General features: G+C 41.9%; 1 protein-coding gene across 7 annotated transcripts in view; it reads right to left on the bottom strand.

Annotated features, from left to right (window-relative positions):
* CACNA1I (calcium voltage-gated channel subunit alpha1 I) overlaps window positions 1–18,553 on the bottom strand; it is a 376,846-nt gene that overhangs the window by 19,008 nt on the left and 339,285 nt on the right. For all 7 annotated transcript variants that reach the window (XM_083701729.1, XM_083701730.1, XM_083701731.1 and 4 more), the window contains 5 exons: window positions 10,956–11,065; window positions 9,930–10,063; window positions 8,710–8,780; window positions 3,108–3,186; window positions 1,880–2,001 (listed from right to left, as the gene is read on the bottom strand). In XM_083701729.1, the coding sequence (XP_083557855.1) occupies window positions 1,880–2,001; window positions 3,108–3,186; window positions 8,710–8,780; window positions 9,930–10,063; window positions 10,956–11,065 (516 nt within the window). The remainder of the gene's footprint in view (window positions 1–1,879; window positions 2,002–3,107; window positions 3,187–8,709; window positions 8,781–9,929; window positions 10,064–10,955; window positions 11,066–18,553) is intronic.

Below are 18,553 nucleotides of genomic sequence, written 5' to 3'. Positions count from 1 at the left end.
TGCTCTCTCAGACAAAGTATACAGACAAAGATGGCAAGATGGCAGCTTCTGGACACAGAACTCTCCTCTCTTCTCTAATTCCAAAGTTTCCTGGAATCACAGGAAATTGGTCGAGTGGGCTGGCCTTTTCTAGCAAGCCAATGAAATGTCAGTTCCAGTTTACTCCTAATGGGCTGTCCGTCTGTCTATCTACTTACATGGGCTGTCCGTCTATCTATCTACATGATTTCTATGCCACCCAATGACACAGTTTTCTAGACTGCTTACGATAAAACATTAAATGGCAATGGCATCAGTCATCAATAAAACAACAAAAAAGTCAGTGGTAGCAAGTAAAACACCAGAAGGTGTAAAGCATCACTAAAGGCAGATCTAAGATTCAGTGGATTAAAAGTACAAAGATCTAAAAAACCCAGGGAGATAAGAATGTCTTCACCTGGCACTGGAAAGAATATAAACAAAGCACCAGGCGAGCATCTCTGGAGTGGCCATTCCATAACCAGGGTGCCACCACTGAAAAGGCCCTTTCCACAGTAGTCAACAACTGCAGCTCACTTGCTGAGGGCAGCTGGAGAAGGGCTTATTTATTTCAGTACATATAAACAGGAACACTGCTGTCAGGCCCATGCAGAGGGTTGGGGGCAGCCAGGTACACTTGCCCTGGGGGCCCCTGCCAGGGACCAGCTGCCTTTTTGTTTGAGTTTATAACTTTATTCCAACAAGACTCTTGCCCCAGGCCTCAGGCAAGCTCTGCACAAGCATAACTGGTGTTAATATGTTTGCTCTTGCAAAATAAATTTTATAGAGTTAGGGATTTGGCATCGAATGTTATTTGTTTAAGTGACTAGAAACTATGCGCAGGGTTACGAAGGTAAGGAGGATTCTTGCACTGCTTGCTCTGGAGAGTTCACTCATGGGCCTTACTGCCACAGTTCTGGTTTATCTCTTGTCAAGGCAGGAGGACATTGGTCAAAACTAGGGCAGGCATATGGTGGAGTGTCTTTCATGGGGCCTTATCTGATTTCATATTCATAGGTAAAGGTAAAGGGACCCCTGACCATTAGGTCCAGCTGTGGCCGACTCTGGGCTTGCGGCACTCATCTCGCTTTATTGGCCGAGGGAGCCGGCGTACAGCTTCTGGGCCATGTGGCCAGCATAACTAAGCCGCTTCTGGTGAACCAGAGCAGCACATGGAAACGCCGTTTACCTTCCCGCCGGAGCAGCACCTATTTATCTACTTGCACTTTGATGTGCTTTCGAACTGCTAGGTTGGCAGGAGCAGGGACCCAGCAACGGGAGCTCACCCCGTCGCGGGGATTCGAACCGCCGACCTTCTGATCAGCAAGTCCTAGGCTCTGTGGTTTAACCCACAGTGCCACCCATCCCTTCATATTCATACATTACTCTAAAACCAGCTTTTTATATTTTTTAGCTTTTACATCTTAATGAAAGAACCCCATTCCACACAGGGAGAGGTTGCATTGCTACAGACAATTTTTATAAAATACTAGAGAATGGCAGTTTGTGTAATATGGTGAGAAGGACTTGTGCCAATTTCTCAATTCTCTTTCCTTTCTTCTTGTCAGCTTCTGGTTCAGAAAACCAGATTCTACACAAGCTCTGATAATACTATGAAAATTCACCACCTGCCCTGAGGTGAACTCTATGTGCCAAGCTGCGATCTGTTCAAGTTCCTTCCTCCCGGGAAGCACCAACACTCCTACACCCAGCCACAGATTAGATGTTTGCAACATTATTCAATCCTACTCTTTTCTCTATCCTCACACACACAGAACTTCTAATAAGTGCTGGTCTGTTTCCATTTCATGATGTAATTCATTGGGACCAAAGACATATTTCCAACAGTGGCCCAAGTTACCTTCATGATTCCATTCCAGTTATCACCAGTGGAGACCTGGAAAAGTGTGAGGAAGGCCATCCCAAAGTTCTCAAAGGTGGCATGACGGCTCATACCCTCACAGGGATTCTCATCGTTGCAAACTGGAAAGAAGTGATTTATAGGAGAAAAAGTGAACCATTGGCTATATTCCAGTGAAAGGCAAGAGATGAAAAAGCAGTTCTTTGTAATATTAATTGTAACTTTATATCTAAGTCCACATAAAAATAGCTTTTGCATACTGTTACTGGCCAACAAGCTGGAATGGCCAAAATGACAAAAATCTGATGAGTTCCCATATTTATCAGGTCGCACACATGCATACACACACAAATCTTGTTCTTGCAATATTTTATGTCAAGCTACTTTCCAAATGTCTGCCTTCCATTATTACATTTGGAAGATCCAAACTATATTCCTACATTACTTCTGGATGCTACTGAGCGAAAATGCTGTGTGTGCATTGCTCATTAAAACTGATGGCCTATTAGGATGCATAAGCTTCAGTCAGCAAATGTATTGGAGCCAGATGTTAGAGCCAGTGAGAGTGACAAAGTAAATGACTAAATTTCTAATTCACTTAGTGATAACAGCTACAACTTCATCTAATGGTTGTTCAAGTGTTACATCCTCAAGAACTTAAATTTTGAGGAACTCCATGCTTCAGCCCAATAATTCCAAAAGGACTGGTCACAGTATATGGCAGGTGGTTAAATATAAAAATAATATCTATCAATCCATCATTTTGGGATCAGAGGTCATGTCTCCAAGATTCCTGTGTGCACAGGAATCATCTATAATTTCTTCTTAAATAACAGAATAATGTATACAAGCTCGTTTTCTGTATATGAATGTAGGGCTGTGCCCTGGATTCAGCCAAAGTCCAAATCCTAAAACAGATTGGGTCAACTTGGGCACAGCTGGGCTTCAGTCGAGTTGGGCTGAGATAGTCCTTGATCACCCCAAGTGGGCATACCCAGGTACTGGTTTTTTTTAAACAATTCACTGGGGTAACTGTATGGAAAGCAACAGCCACCCATCTTTGAAATAGACTAACTGCGGGCAACAAACCATGCAAGAGAAATTCCCTGTCATGATAGATTCTTGGAGATACTCAGAAATTCTGCTAATTGCTGTGGAAAAAATAACCCTAATGCATGATGGGAATCTTCCATGCATCTTGTAACCCACCTCTGTGCTAGAAACTTACTGAGTTTCCCAAAGAGCTCCACTCCTAGAGCAGCATAGATGAAAAAAAGGAGCATGAAGAGCAGTCCAAGATTCCCCACCTAAGAAAAAAATCAAACATACAAACCAAAGTCAAGCCAAACTAATGCGTATGATACAAGCGTCACCAAGCTGAGACCTCAATCCCCATTAGAGTAGCATGGGAGAAAACATACACACACACACACCTCTGCATTTGTGCTTCTTACAAATGATTCAGATAATCTATTCAATTTATTGGAGGGATGATGGCAGCCCCAAGTAGAGTGTGTTACAGTAGTCCAACTGGGATGTATCTAAGACATGTATTATTATGGCCAGATCCGACATCTCATAGTAGAACCCCAAAGGTGGCTTAACAAATACGCAGCAGCAAATTAGAGAGTCTGAAAAATGCTACCAGATTGAACATGAGAAAAGGAGGCGGCAATTTCAATTGTGGTGTATACTAAAAACACTTTGGAAATGAATAGTCTGAACCAGAAGTGGGCAGTCTGAACTGGAAGTTGAAATGTCAACAGAGAGCTTCAAGAAAGCACACCCATCTTCTACTTGTCCTCCCTAAACTGAACTTGACTCAGAAGGTGTGACTGAAGGGCTGGATTCCTGGGTTGCTCCTCCTAAGCCGGGAGCATAAACAGTTCCTCCAAACAAGGTATGATGCAGGGAGCAGAGAGCACCACAATTGCATACCCAGGCACATGATGCCAGTAGCCTAGTGAGGGGCCAACCATCAAAATAACAAACACAACATTGATATTGGGTTGAAATAGTCTGCAGCCTTTATTGCAAGTATGCTTATGCCAAGGCATTGGGTATGTATCTGGTATCAAGCAGTGAGTCTGCTGGTTGTTAAGGGGGAGGGGGGAGTGCTGAACCTAACCAGAGGGTCATCCCCTGACATGCACCAGGTGTTACAATCCTGCCATGGCCACCACTAGGAAGGGTGCTATGGTCCATTAGCCCCCATGAGAACTCTTGGACAAAAACACCCTTCCCGGACCCCTTTAATGGAGTACCTGAACAGCTAAGGATCCAACCTGGAGAGGTGCTGAGCATTTCCCCATGGCCACACGGGGCAGGGAATGAGATCACGCCGTGGCCAGGCTGGGCAGCAAATGCCCAATTAGTAGAGACTCCCTATCTGCCCACCCCTTCCCCAGCCAAAATCAGGCACTTCAATTCCACACTTCTGTAGTACACCTGGCTCACAGCATGGAAGGTTGACTACTACATGGTTTGCTAAGATTGTGTCTGAAAAACAAGAGGAGGAAAAAGGAAAGACATAAAGCAAAAGGTTATCGGGATGGAAAGGATTTAATTTTGAAGTACTTGTTCTGCCAGAGTTCATAGATCTTTGAGAATAATAATGTTATGGATAATTTGGTTGTCCTCTGAAGAGTCAATGTGCAGAATATGGAAACTCAACCCAATCACTTAAGTGCTGAATATTTTATTACTGCCTCAAGTGAAACCCCCCATGCACTATGGCTTAATCTTTGCAGCCTCCACCATGCAACATTATTCTTCTAAAGAAATAATGAAGTATTGTGCTTTCTAGGCTTTGCCGGTGCTTGAAGAACAACCCAGCACAAGTTCTTCAGATAGGGAAACATGCCTTCAGATGCAGATAACCTGAAGACACTGTATTGCAATGATTCTCATCCTGCCTGAGAAGGCAGGTTCAGAGGGCAGCCTTGGGTGGATGCTACTCTTTCGGCCTGGAATGCTGTAAGGTGCCACCTTGTCCCCAATGCTTTTAAACATCTATATGCAGCCACAGGCAGAGAACATTAATCATTCTGGAGTGCAGTGTCACTGGAGTGCTGATGGCCCCTGGCTAACATCAAACCTAATGCCAGCAGTCAAGAGTCCTAACTTGGATGCAGTTATTATCTGGATGCAGATGAACAAACTGAAGTTGAATCCTGAAAAGATAGGGCGATGATGGCAGGCAGTCCAAGGGACCCAAACACAGGGAGTATGTGTGCCTGTTCTGGATAGTGTTACACTCACCTGGAAAAAGTAAATGTACTGCCTGGTGCTGCTCATGGCTGCCCAAGTGGTGGCAGTGGTTAGGAATGCCTTTAACTGATTAAGCTGGTTGCATCCCCTCCTTGATGACAGAGACTTGGCCACACTCATCTATGTCCTAATAATTTCAATGATAGATTACTGCAAAATGTTATATATAGTAAAAAATAAATATATCTGATATTGAACCCCCCACTTCACAATGTGGAAACTTCAGTATTTTTATGAAGAGCAATAGTTTCACACAAGTGGGGTTTAAAACACCACTGATGAGCCCTTTCCTCCTGAAGGCTGTACTCTTGGGGGAGGGTGATGCTGCCCTCTGAACATCTAAAACTCATAGCCTCTGTAGCATAACTCCCTCCTTTGTAAATGATAAAAAGTGGGCATGTGTTCTCAGTGTAAGAAAACACATGATTCTTGTTTGCGCAGACAGAGCAGCAAACAGAAGGCAAGAATTCCACAGAATTGTAGAGTTGTAATCCGGAGTACAATTAAAAAAGTGTTACAAGTTGCATCAGATAGCAGTGCACTGGAGGCAAGAATGTGATATCACGCACAAGTCTCATGTGTAACAATTTGAGATAAAGTTTCAGGCTCACCTCATTCACACAAAGAGATAATCAAATAACCAGCCAACAGACAAACACATGTTCATATTTTTTTATAGACAAGATAGAAGATAGCTGCTTCGGTAAGCCCTCTTGGATGCCATTATTCATTCTTTGGCAATTATCTCCTAAGAACCAAAGTGTATGTGTAATCCCTGTTTCCCAAGCCACTTATCCATCAAGTGGAATTCTGTCAGTTTGCTCCTGGCTTGATACCCATGGGAATCGAGTGGTGGGCAGTGGAAACATCAATACTGAGTATTTCTCTTGAGCAGCTGCCTTTTGCAAGTCATGCAAATCCCCCTATCCAGCTGCTGCCTTTCAGGTGACATTTCACTACATGCAAAGATGGAGGAGGCATTATTTCTCATGGGCCGGGAGACTTGATAAACAATCAGGCATTCGACAGGAGAATGGAAAATGGAGAAGGAAGAGTGAGAGCCAGACTTAGTCAGGCCCATTTTTAGTCTTTCTTTTAAAACAACAACAACAACCCCAAGCACGTTATTTTTATTTGATGCTCCCACTTTACAGTTACATGAAAAAAATTAAAAGAGAAATAAGAAAGGAATTATTTATATATTAAAAAAATGGAACCACTGCTCATAGTGTTTAAACATTCTTAACATCCTCTGGCACTTGAGTTCAAAGAGGAGAGGAGGTTTTATGCTTTTTGTAGATTAAGAACATGAGAATGTAAGATGAGCCTGCTGGATCAAGCCAATGGCCCGTCTAGTTCAACATCCTGTTCTTGCAGTGGCCAACCAGATGCCTGCGGAAAACCCCTAAGCAGGACCTGAGCACAACAGCACTTGGCCTTCCTGTTGTTTCTTGCAACAGGTATTCATTGCTGCCTCTAACTATGGAGGCAGAGCATAGCCATCATGGCAAGTAGCCATCAACAACCTTCTCTCTCTCATGCATTTAAGTTGGTGGCAGATACTGCCTCCCATAGGAGCAAGGTCTATAGTCTAGCCATGTGAGATGCATAGTTGGCAATTTGGGGAACCATTCTAGCTCCCCAGCAGCTTCCTAGCTGGCCTTCAAAACAGTCACAGATCCCATCCACCCTTGATGACTATTTATTTATTACATGTTATGTCTTGCCTTTTCGCATCATGAAACTCAAGGCAGGGTACATGAGGTTCCAAACTGGCCTCCCATACAGGGACCACTGACCAGACCTAGACCTTCTCACTCCATACATGAGCTAAAGGAAATGGAAGTAAAGGACTGAAGTGTCCCTTGCCGTCAATTTGAGAGTGTGTTATGCCACACTTAAACTCCCATGGAGATGAGAAGGAAGCAGCCTGAAGCATCTTTCTGAGGTAGGGAAAGGGCTAAGACCTCTTTGCCTTGCCACTTCTCTCAGTCTTGTTTGCCTCTCTGAATATTGGATATGGCCTTCCCTATTACAAATGGGACGTCCAGGTGATGTAACATGAAGGGTCTATTTTGGCCCCAGTAATATCATTTTTCAAAATCTGGTTTTCAGCCCTTATGGTTGGAGAACAATGTCTGACAATGTGGTGGTAGATATTGCCAAAGGTCCTGAAAACAAAAATGGCCATAGGCAGTGTCTTTTGACACACCAGTCACTGCCAAAATATTTCCAGTTCTGAGAATAGTGAAATCAGAATGAATGATGCCAAATTAAATACAATTCTGCATTTTTGCATTATTTACTTTGAGACCAAAAGCATGCATTGTTAATACAGAGTACATCTAGCCAAGGGCATAGTGAGATAAATAAAAAAAGAAACGAAAGAAAGAAAGAAAGAAAGAAAGAAAGAAAGAAAGAAAGAAGGAAAAGGAAAATAGGAATAAGACCATTTAACACTGTGTAAAAGCACTGTGTTCAATGAGGCTAAAAGGGATAAAAGGATCTAAGGGGATAAAGAGCTAATTACCTGAATATTGTTTCTTTTCCTGAAGTGTGAAATGAAAGTCAGTGGAGCTAATGGACAGAAGCATAGCTGAGCAATTGTAGTGTTTTGGCAAGTGGCAAGCCTACTGAATCAGTGTGATTGAAACTTACAATCTGCACAGTGCTGAAGCAGATCGTTGCTGATCCAAGGGTTCTCTGCTGTCAGGGGTATTTGGAGTTACCATCATTATTTTTACGCCAATTGTTGCTGTCTCCTTCCTGCCTCATGTAGTGATTCAGTGAGAGTGCCTGGACTAATGGTAATGATCACAGCTGACCAATGGGTGTGAGAGTTGCAGGCATGTCAGTCTCCCACAAAAGCACTATGATTTGCCAGACAAAGCTGACAGGTGGAAGTGTATATAAGATACAAAATGGAGAATATGATATCAGACCCCATTTGCTGATAAAGAGCTTTAAGAAAGTTTGCAAACTTACTGTTTCAAATATTTGTTTTTAATTAGTGAACTTGAATCTTAAGTCTTATTATTTTTGGTTAGTAAACTTACAAATTCATATATAAGTTGGCCAGTAGAAAATATCACTTCATCAGTCTTGGGCTTCTAACCTTCCTTTTTAAAATAAGTATCGGATATCTTATTTGTAGAAAAGAATGTGGGAGCGGCGATACCAACCGCTTATCCAAAAGGCAGAAGATAAAATAACTGTGCTTTCAAAATTTCAGAATTTGTAACATGTACAATGCAGTCACAGGAAGGCTTACTCAGAAGGAAGTCCCATTGTGCCTAGTGGAGCTTACTCCTCAGTAAGTATGTTTGGGAGTTCAGCCTTGGGCTGTACAATTCTACACTCCCATACTTGGGAGCAAGTCCTCTTGAATGCAACAGAATTTACTTCTGAATAAATAAGCCTAGGGTTGTTGGCAGCTAAGGCCTACTTTCTTTCCCCCTCAGGAATGGCAGCCTCAGCCCATCTCATAATTAAACGTTTTGACTCTTAAATGAAAAAAAACTAGTGCAAAATCCTCTGTAAAAAGATATGGCTTCATTTACCTGTGGCAGTGCTTGCACAACTGTGTCCAGTAATGCTCGCATTCCAGTCGCCATCTTCAGGAGCTTCAAAACTGTCATGGGGGAAAAAGCAAAGTGGGTGGCTTTTCACACAGGATCAGCAAACCAAGCAATGGTCCTGTTGCTGGTTTTTCTCCCTAATGTGTCTGATTAGAGAACACTCCTGCCAACATCTCATCTTTTTCTCCCCACCACCCATTCTCTTTTTCTCAGCCACTCGCCTCCTCTCCATTTAACCCCTTCTGTTTCTGAAATGATAGTTCCCAGTAATTATGGTGCCCTCGCCACTATACAGATGAGCATACTCTCTTGGGTACCAGAATTCAGAGGATTCTTACCAAGGACCAAAATTGCATTACCGGTGCCCTTGGCATTCTCAGTGGCCCTGTGCAGCCTAACAAAGGTTGCAGCAGCACAGCCGTACTTCTCATTGATTTGGGTGTCACCAGGTAAATGTCAGAGGAAATAGGTCCCCACACTAATTACTATAGGGGCCTGGGTTCTGGAGATGTTTGGCTCAACTCGTAATTAGCCCATACATGGCTAACTGGGGAAGTTCATGCTCTAAACACCTCCAGTTCTGAACTCTGGCAGCATCACTTGCACAGGTACATGTGAATGTCTGGCAATATGTCTGGCAAAGTCCCAGTTAATTGAGTGTTACTCAGTTGTCAGTCAGAAAGCAGCCCTGCTCAAGTTCATAGTTCTGTGGAAAATTCAGAGCACTGGAAACCTGCATGGTGTTAAGAAGAGCCCTGCTACGCATGCTGAAGAGTCACATTGGATAAGCATGGTAGGAGAAAGATGCCAGAATGACTGCATCTGTGTGGCTCTTGCACACACACAGAAGATGACAAATTTCACAAGCATCAAGGACATGTGAGGCCCAACATGTGATTTAGCACAAACACTCCAAGTTGCTTAGTCTTCCACAGTCTAGTCTCCTACTAATACATTAGGAACATAGGAATATAGGAAGACCATTGGTACATCTAGCTCAACACTGTCTACTGACTGCACATGGCTCTCCAGGGTTTTAGGCAAGGAGTCCTTCTCAACCTTGTTGGGGGGTGCCAAGCATAGAAATTGGGGCCTTCGGCATTCAAAGCGTATGCTCTACCTCTGAGCCACAGCCCTTCCTCGTCCTTCTCGAAACATGCCTATTGGTCAGTCTGTGCTCTGTAGCTCCCTCTGTAGCTCACCTCGGGCAATACGCAGCACTCTCATGATACGGATGATGGTGGGGTTGATGGGAAGGGCAGCATTTATTTCAATCTCCTCAAGTGTGATGCCCATGACTGAGAGCAGAACAATGGCCAGATCCAGTTGGTTCCACCTTTAAGAGATGGGAATCAATTTATTCCTTTGACAATTTTCATAAATGACACACTTTCAAACTAGGCACAGCTTATCAACAAGTTATTTGTAATGCTGTACTTATCAAAGGTTCCTTTTAAAAAAAATGGAACAAAACATGGAAATCTGTGTTTGCTAATTAAATAAATGAGCATGCCAATTAAGCAAACGGACATCTTTTATTTTGGCTGTTCTGTTTGCTTGGATGAGAATTTATATTTGCATGGTATTTGATTATTATTTGGCAGGTGGGGAGGCACATTTTTTAAATATGATACATCAAAACGCTTTATACTGATTCAATATTGTTCACTTTGATTGGCAGCAGCATTCCCCGCCCCAATATCTTAGATTCTTTAACTGGACTGAATTTGGGACATGGTAAGTGTGTCCCTGAGGAATGGTGATTAGGGAAGGAGCTAAGAGATAAATAGAAGACAAACACTTTATAAAGGCAAAGTGGTGGCCAAGCTGATGGGAAATGACTGGAGAGTTTCACTGAGTGAAGGAATGCCTTGATATCCATGTCACCTGTATTTCCTTCCAAGGAAAGAGGCTTCCTTCTAAGCCAACCTCCTCCAACCTGGCACCCTCCAGCTGTTCTACACTACTGCTCCTATCAGCCCCAACCAACATGACCAATGGTCATGGATGATGGGAGGCAGAAACTAAAACTCCTGGAGGGTACCAAGTGAGGAAGGGTGGCCTAAGCATTACTTTGTAAAAATGTCTGCGGTCAGAGTCCCCTCTCCCCAAATTCATGCTAATTCAAATACAGTAGGTCAGGTAGTGAATGGCATTCCAAACACAGAATGTATCACCTCTGATCTTCTGTGTGCCACAGGGTATAACTCACGTTCTATCCGGCTCACCTGTCTTTGAAGAAGCGTCTCAGCCCAAAGGCTACAAGCTTCAAAACCGCTTCCAGGACAAACACAGTGGTGAACATGTAGTTGCAGTACTTGAGGGCAGTCTCCAGAGACTAGGAATTGAAAGAAGAAGAAGAAGAAGAAGAAGAAGAAGAAGAAGAAGAAGAAGAAGAGGAGTTTGGATTTGATATCCCGCCTTTCACTCCCCTTCAGGAGTCTCAAAGCGGCTAACATTCTCCTTTCCCTTCCTCCCCCACAACAAACACTCTGTGAGGTGAGTGGGGCTGAGAGACTTCACAGAAGTGTGACTGGCTGAAGGTCACCCAGCAGCTGCATGTGGAGGAGCGGGGACGCGAACACGGTTCCCCAGATTAGGAGACTACCGCTCTTAACCACTACATTAATGTCATCAAGTTCCCCGACTGGTCTGTGAGAATCAAAAGGAGGAAGGTATGGAAGCACACTTACTGGTTTTGAGCACATGAACAATCTCCTCTCCTAGACTGAGTTCAGGAAAGCTGTTTGCAGCAAGCCCACCAGTTTGTAGCAAATGCTAATGCATACAAGCACTAATTGACTAGTCCCCTTTCCTCAGAACAATTTTTCAAAAGTAACCTCTCCCACTTTAAACAAAAAGCTGAACAAATGACTACCCCAAGATACACTGGAAATCACATTTGGGGTAGAAAACTACCCCATAAAAAGGGCTCAACGGACACCGTCTGCCCTCTGAGAAAGAAAAAGAGAGTGATGGAGCAGGGAAATACAACATCTGGCTGGGGAAAGAAAATAATTATAACATCAGGGCTTGCTGAGTCTGACTGTCTCCTCCACTGCAGTGCTGATTTTACATCTATATAATTTGATTGCTTTAGTATTTCAAAGTTGTAAACCGTCTTGGGTGCCTTGGCAGAAAAGCAGTATATAAATGCAACAAATAAACAAATAGTAAGAATCCAATAACATAACATGCATTTAAAACATGTTCCCCACCCCAAAGATTCCTGAGAACTGGAGTTTGTTAAGGATGCTGAGAATTGTAGCTCTGTGAGGGGTAAACTACAGTTTCCAGGATTCGGGGGGGGGGGGGGAGGAGTCATGTGTTTTAAGTGTATTGTGTGTGTGTAGCCTAAGTGGGCATCTGGTTCATGGGGTGACAAGGAAGACACACCCAGAATTTAATTTGGGAGGTGAACATATGTGAGGTCTAGTGAAGGCAGGAGAAAGCAGTGTTCCTTGTAGGAGAAAACCCACCTCTGCTACTTTTTACAAATATATCTACATATTTCTAGGATTCTTGAATACTGAGCTATCAAAAGGCTATGTCTGCAGTGGTATACAGTACCTCAAGTATCTTAACATTTAGTTCCTTTCTGTTTTGTTTCTTGCTGAGATTTGCCTGTTTCAACCTTGCTTACAGTTCATACGCGATTCATTCTTCCATGATGACTGGCTGGTCTTTTATTGTTTTGTAGCAGCTTTCCATGGCTTAAAAAACCCCTAATGCCAAATTTTGCACAGCCAAGTAAATGCCTCTTACCTACATTGCTGCTATGTGAACCCCCCTTCTTTTGTGTGAGAGGGGAATCTTTGAGGACATGTCTTTTGAAGGGGCTGCAAAACAAATGGTCTGTACACTATCTCCCCAGATCTGAAGAGGAAGTGCTAGCAACTACCCTGGCTGCTGATGTGGTGACCTAGGAAAGGGTCTGTGGTGGCCTTCTTGGTTATAAAGTTCCCTCCTTGTGGAAACGCTGTGGTCCTCTTAATGGATGACTTCTTCCAACATCTCTCTTTGAGCAGGCATTCAGGAGAAGAGTGCTAAAGCTCACTTAATGCACCTGGATTCTGTTAGGATTTTTATCCACCAAGCTGTCCAGCAAGTAACACTATGTTGTTTATATCAAGTGAGTGTCTGAGAGCGTGAGACAGGAAGTCTCAGTACTGTTGGAAGTTAGTTTCACTTCTCTGTGTTAGGCTGTTCTGTACTGATGCTGAGAGAGCACAGACGTGCTGATGGATTCTTTGTATATAGACTGTAAATAAAGTAGTTTTAGAGCTACTAATTGGCTCTTTCTTCTGTTATGAGATGCCAGAAAACGAGCATGCTCCTCTCAGGAGGGAGGGGTCGCATATCATCCGGTCTCTCTGGACTGAGGAAGATTTACAGTCAGATGGTGACCACTGGTGGTGGCCTTCCCAGGTGTTTTTCCAACAGATTCCCCCAAAGAATCCTGGGGACACTAATTTACACCTCACCGTGCTACAATTCCTAGCACACTTAACAAACTACAGTTCCCTGGATTTTCTGATGGAAGCCATGTGCTTTAAATGTATGGTGTGGATGAACTGTTAAGAGAGTTGATTTGCTATACTGTGGTACCTCAGGTTAAGTATTTAATTCGTTCTGGAGGTCTGTTCTTAACCTGAAACTGTTCTTAACCTGAAGCACCACTTTAGCTAATGGGGCCTCCAGCTGCCACTGCGCCATCAGAGCATGATTTCTGTTCTCATCCTGAAGCAAAGTTCTTAACCCAAGGTACTATTTCTGGGTTAGCGGAGTCTGTAACCTGAAGCGTATGTAACCCGAGGTACCACTGTACATGTACTTGGTTTAATGCTTTTGCTTATTGGTTCAATGTATTTGTGATATGTTTATTTCATTGTTGTCTACTGCTCTGTGGTCTTGCAGGGTGACAGCTGGGTTAGAAGTATTAATGATGGTGGTGATGATGATTATTTCAGGGGGGAAACAGTAGTACTGAAAACAACACTGGAGAAGGGGGCTCAGAGGCACTTGAGAGAAGAAACAGGTTGGCCGGGACAGTGGCTGTAGCTCTAAGGGCTTGCTCTAAGGGATGCTGTGGTAAGACGGCACCCTTGTTTCTGAAGTATTAATCTCATCACAAATATGTTGTAGTAGAGTTTATTATTTTTTTTATAAAGATATTTATTAGGGTTTTTTATAAAAAATACAAAAATAATAAACAACATTCCTTTTGTCTTAACAAATTTTCAAACCTTTTTGGACTTCCTCACGTTTCCCGTTCACACTTACATTGTCAATACGTTTTTCCAAGCAAATTATCATGTAATTTATAGTCGCTCTTTTAAATGATAAATAACAATTCTTCAGCAATTTTTGTTTTCTAAAATCTCACTTATCTTCCAGTTCAGATCCAGATTAGTGATGGCCAATTTTTTGTAATCAAGCACCCTTCTTAACATTCCACCAAATTACAATATTTTTGTAAATAAATCTTAAATTTCCTCCAGTCTTCTTCAATCTTTTCTTCTCCCAAGTCTCGGATTCTGCCGGTCATTTCCGCCAGTTGCATATAGTCCATCAGCTGCATCTGCCATTCTTCCAGTGTGGGTAAATCTTGAGTTTTCCAGTTCTTAGCGATAAGTATCCTTGCTGCCGTTGTAGCATACATAAAGAATGTTCGGTCCTTCTTTAACACCTTCTGGCCGACTATACCCAGGAGGAAGGCCTCTGGTTTCTTAGTGAAAGTATACTTAAATACTTTTTTCAGCTCGTTATATATCATTTCCCAGAAGGCCTTCACTTTCGGGCAAGTCCACCAGAGGTGAAAGAATGTTCCTTCATTTTCCTTACATTTCCAACATTTATTTTCGGACAAGTGGTATATTTTAGCAAGTTTAACAGGGGTCATGTACCATCTATATATCATTTTCATTACATTTTCCTTCAGAGCATTACATGCAGTGAAGTTCAGCCCAGTGGTCCACAACCTTTCCCAGTCTTCAAACATAATATTATACCCAATGTCCTGTGCCCATCTTATCATAGCAGATTTAACCATTTCATCTTGTGTGTTCCATTTCAACAGCAAGTTATACATTCTTGATAATATCTTACTCTTTGGTTCTAACAGTTCTGTCTCTAACTTCGATTTTTCCACCTGGAATCCTAACTTTTTGTCATTTTTAAAAACTTCTTTAATCTGAGCATAATGTAACCAGTCTAACACTTTACCCTTCATTTTCTCCAAACTCTGCAATTTCCAATTGTCACCATCTTTTTCTAATATTTCCCAATACTTTGGCCAATTGGCCTCCATATTGAGTCTCTTCCGGGCCTTAGCCTCCAGAGGTGAAAGCCACCTTGGGGTTTTGTTTTCCAACAAGTCTTTGTATTTTGTCCAGACATTAAATACAGCTTTCCTGACAATATGGTTCTTAAAGGCCTTATTGGTCTTGACTTTATCATACCATAGATATGCATGCCAACCAAATGCATTGTTAAAACCTTCCAGATCCAACACATCTGTGTCTTCAAGAAGTAGCCAGTCCTTGAGCCAGCAGAAAGCTGCTGCTTCATAGTACAGCTTTAAGTCCGGCAGGGCAAAGCCACCTCTTTCTTTCGCATCAGTTAGTATCTTAAACTTAATTCTAGGCTTTTTGCCCTGCCAGACAAATTTAGAAATATCTCTCTGCCACTTCCTGAAGCACTCCGTCTTATCCACAATTTGTAATGTTTGAAACAAAAACAACATCTTTGGCAATACATTCATCTTAATAGCGGCAATTCGGCCTAGCAAAGAAAGTTTCAATTTTGTCCAACAGTCCAAGTCTCTCTTAATTTCAGACCAGCATTTTTCATAATTATCCTTAAATAGACTCAGATTTTTTGCTGTTATATTTACCCCTAGGTACTTAACTTTTTTCACCAATGTTAGTTCTGTTTCTTTCTGAAACCGTTCTGACTCTATGTCTGTCAAGTTTTTCCCTAATACTTTAGTTTTCTGTTTATTTAATTTAAATCCCGCCACCCGACCAAAGTCTTGAATCAATTCCAAAACTCTTTTTGTACTAGATTCTGGCTCCTGCAGGGTCAAAACTAGGTCATCTGCAAAAGCTTTAAGTTTATATTGTTTCGCTCCGACCTGAATCCCTTGCACCAACCGGTCCCCTCTGATAAGATTCAGGAGCACCTCCAGGACTGTAATAAACAACAGCGGGGAAATTGGGCAGCCTTGTCGTGTTCCTTTTTCAATTTTAAACCCTTCCGTAACCACATTGTTGACTATCAGTTTTGCCTTTTGTTCTGAATATATTGCATCAATCCCGTTTTCAAAACCCCTCCCCACTCCCATTTCTTTTAAATTTCCCTTCATAAACTTCCAAGAGATATTGTCGAAGGCCTTCTCCGCATCTATAAAAACTAACACTGCTTTAGTATTAATTTCTGTTTGCAACAGCTCCAAAATGTCAATAATATTCCTTGTATTGGCAAACATATGTCTGCCTGGGAGAAAGCCTGCTTGGTCCTTGTGTATTACTTCACTTAAAACTCTTTTAAGTCTGTTTGCCAAAACTTCAGCAAATATTTTGTAATCCACATTTAGAAGGGAGATGGGACGGTAGTTCTTAAGCTGTGTCTTTTCAGTTTCTGATTTTGGTATCAATGTGATAAAGGCTTCTTTCCACGATTCCGGCGCCTTCTTCCCCTCCATAATCTCATTGCTGACCTCCATCAGTGGTTGTATCAGATAGTCATTTAATATCTTATAATACTTGGAGGTCAAACCATCTGGCCCTGGAGATTTGCCCAGTTTCATGTTCTGAATGGCAAGTTCGATCTCTTGTCGAGTTATTTTGCTATTCAAGAGTGTTCTATTTTCCTGTGACAGTCTTTTGAGCCCATTTTTTTCCAAGAATTGTTTAATTTCCATCTCATTTTGCGGCCCTTGAGTGTATAGTTTTTTGAAATATTTCTGGAAACACTTTCTAATTTCCACGGGGTTCTGGATATTTCTTCCTTCAATTTCCAAATTTGTTACTGTATTCAACTTTTGCCTCTTTTTCAACTGCCAAGCCAGCAGTTTCCCACATTTGTTTGCCGATTCAAATGTTTTTTGTCTCATCAACTTAATCTTCCATTCAATTTCCTGATTTATCAATTTAGAATATTGTGCCTGGTGGAGTTTAATTTCTCTCAAGATCGGCTGCGATTTTGGATTTGCTCTTAACTTCTTCTCTAGTTCTTTGATTTTCTCCAAAATCCTGTCTTTCTTTTCATTCTGTGTTCTTTTCTTTATAGAATTCTGTTGTATCAAGAACCCTCTCATGACCGCTTTACTTGCATCCCAGATTGTTCTTTTTTCCACCGTCGTATTCAAATTTATTTCAAAGTAGTCTTTTATAACTTGTTGGGCCTTCTTGATGATCTCTTGATCTCTGAACAAATTGTCATTCATCTTCCATCTAAAGGAACCGGTTGGTACTAGTATCATGTCCATTTTCAAAGCATTATGGTCGGAGCAGGTCTTTGGGCAGATTTCCACTTTTCTCACCTTAGGTGCCAGACCTCTAGAAATCCATATTTGGTCGATTCTTGTCCATGTCAGCTGGGCTTCAGAAAAGAATGTTCCTTCTTTTCCCAAGGGGTTCTTTGTTCTCCATATATCAATCCAGTCCATATTATCTGTCATTTCAAAAAAGGTCTTTGGTAGTCTGCCGTCTTTGGTAACATTTTGTCTTTGTGACTTATCCATATTGGTCGATACGATCCCATTCATATCTCCCATCATAATGATGTTATCAAAGTCCAGATATTCCAACATAATCCCTTGCAACTTCTTGTAAAATTCTGATTTCCCTTCATTTGGAGCATAGATTCCTAATATCAAAATTTTCTCTCCTTGATGCTGTATTTCAATTGCCAAAATTCTTCCATGGTCGTCTTTAAATAAAAATTTAGGTGAAAGGCTCTCTTTTGCATATATCACCACTCCTCTCTTCTTAACTTTGTCCGAAGATATAAATTCCTGGCCAAGCCTTTTATTTATTAATACTTTTCTGTGGAGCCTAGTCACATGTGTTTCTTGTAAACAGATAATATCCAATTGTTCCTTCTTTAATATGTGAAAGATTTTCCTCCTTTTTTCCGGGCTGTTGCAGCCATTAATATTCCAGCTCAAAAGTTGCAGGGACATCCTGGATAAATCTGGTTATTTTCCTTGGGATGGTGTTTGGTTCTGTGGGTCTTTAGAGTCCACAGGTGTAGGTACCTCTGGTGGTTCGGGCCCAGGGGGTAGTTCAAGTCCTTTATGAAGGTCTTCTCCGTGGGCACTCAGAAATTTATCTCTATCTTCCAAAGTTCTAATTTTAATCTTCCTTCCTCTGAAGGTAAAGGACAAGCCTTGTGGAAAATCCCACCTAAAGATGATTGAGTTGCCTCTCAACAATTTTACAAGCTCCAAATATTCAGATCTAAGATCCAACAACTGTTTAGGAATGTCCTTATAAATTTCAGTTCTTCTGTCCAAAATGTCCAGAGACTTCCCGTAGTGAAGGCCTAAAATCTTGTCCCTCTCCTCCTTTGATCTCAATGTTATCAAACAGTCTCTGGGCTTCTCTTTCTTTATAAGTCTTCCAAGTCTAAAAGCTGACACAATTTTAAAGTCTTTTTCCTCTAAATTCCAAAACTTGGAAAATTCTCTAGTCAGGAACTCAGCTAGGTTGCCTTCTTCATTCCTCTGGTATTGCCCTTATCCTTAAGTTGGGTCTCCCTGTTCCGAAGTTCAATCATGAGAGATAGTTCTGATGTTCACCTACTTGTTTAGTGAGTGGCC

This window comes from Podarcis gaigeae (genome assembly GCF_964106915.1).
Source record: "Podarcis gaigeae genome assembly, chromosome: 10".
In the NCBI taxonomy this organism is placed as follows: Eukaryota; Metazoa; Chordata; class Lepidosauria; order Squamata; family Lacertidae; genus Podarcis; species Podarcis gaigeae.
Note: the sequence above shows the minus strand (reverse complement) of the source record. Positions and strands in the feature narration are given on the sequence as shown.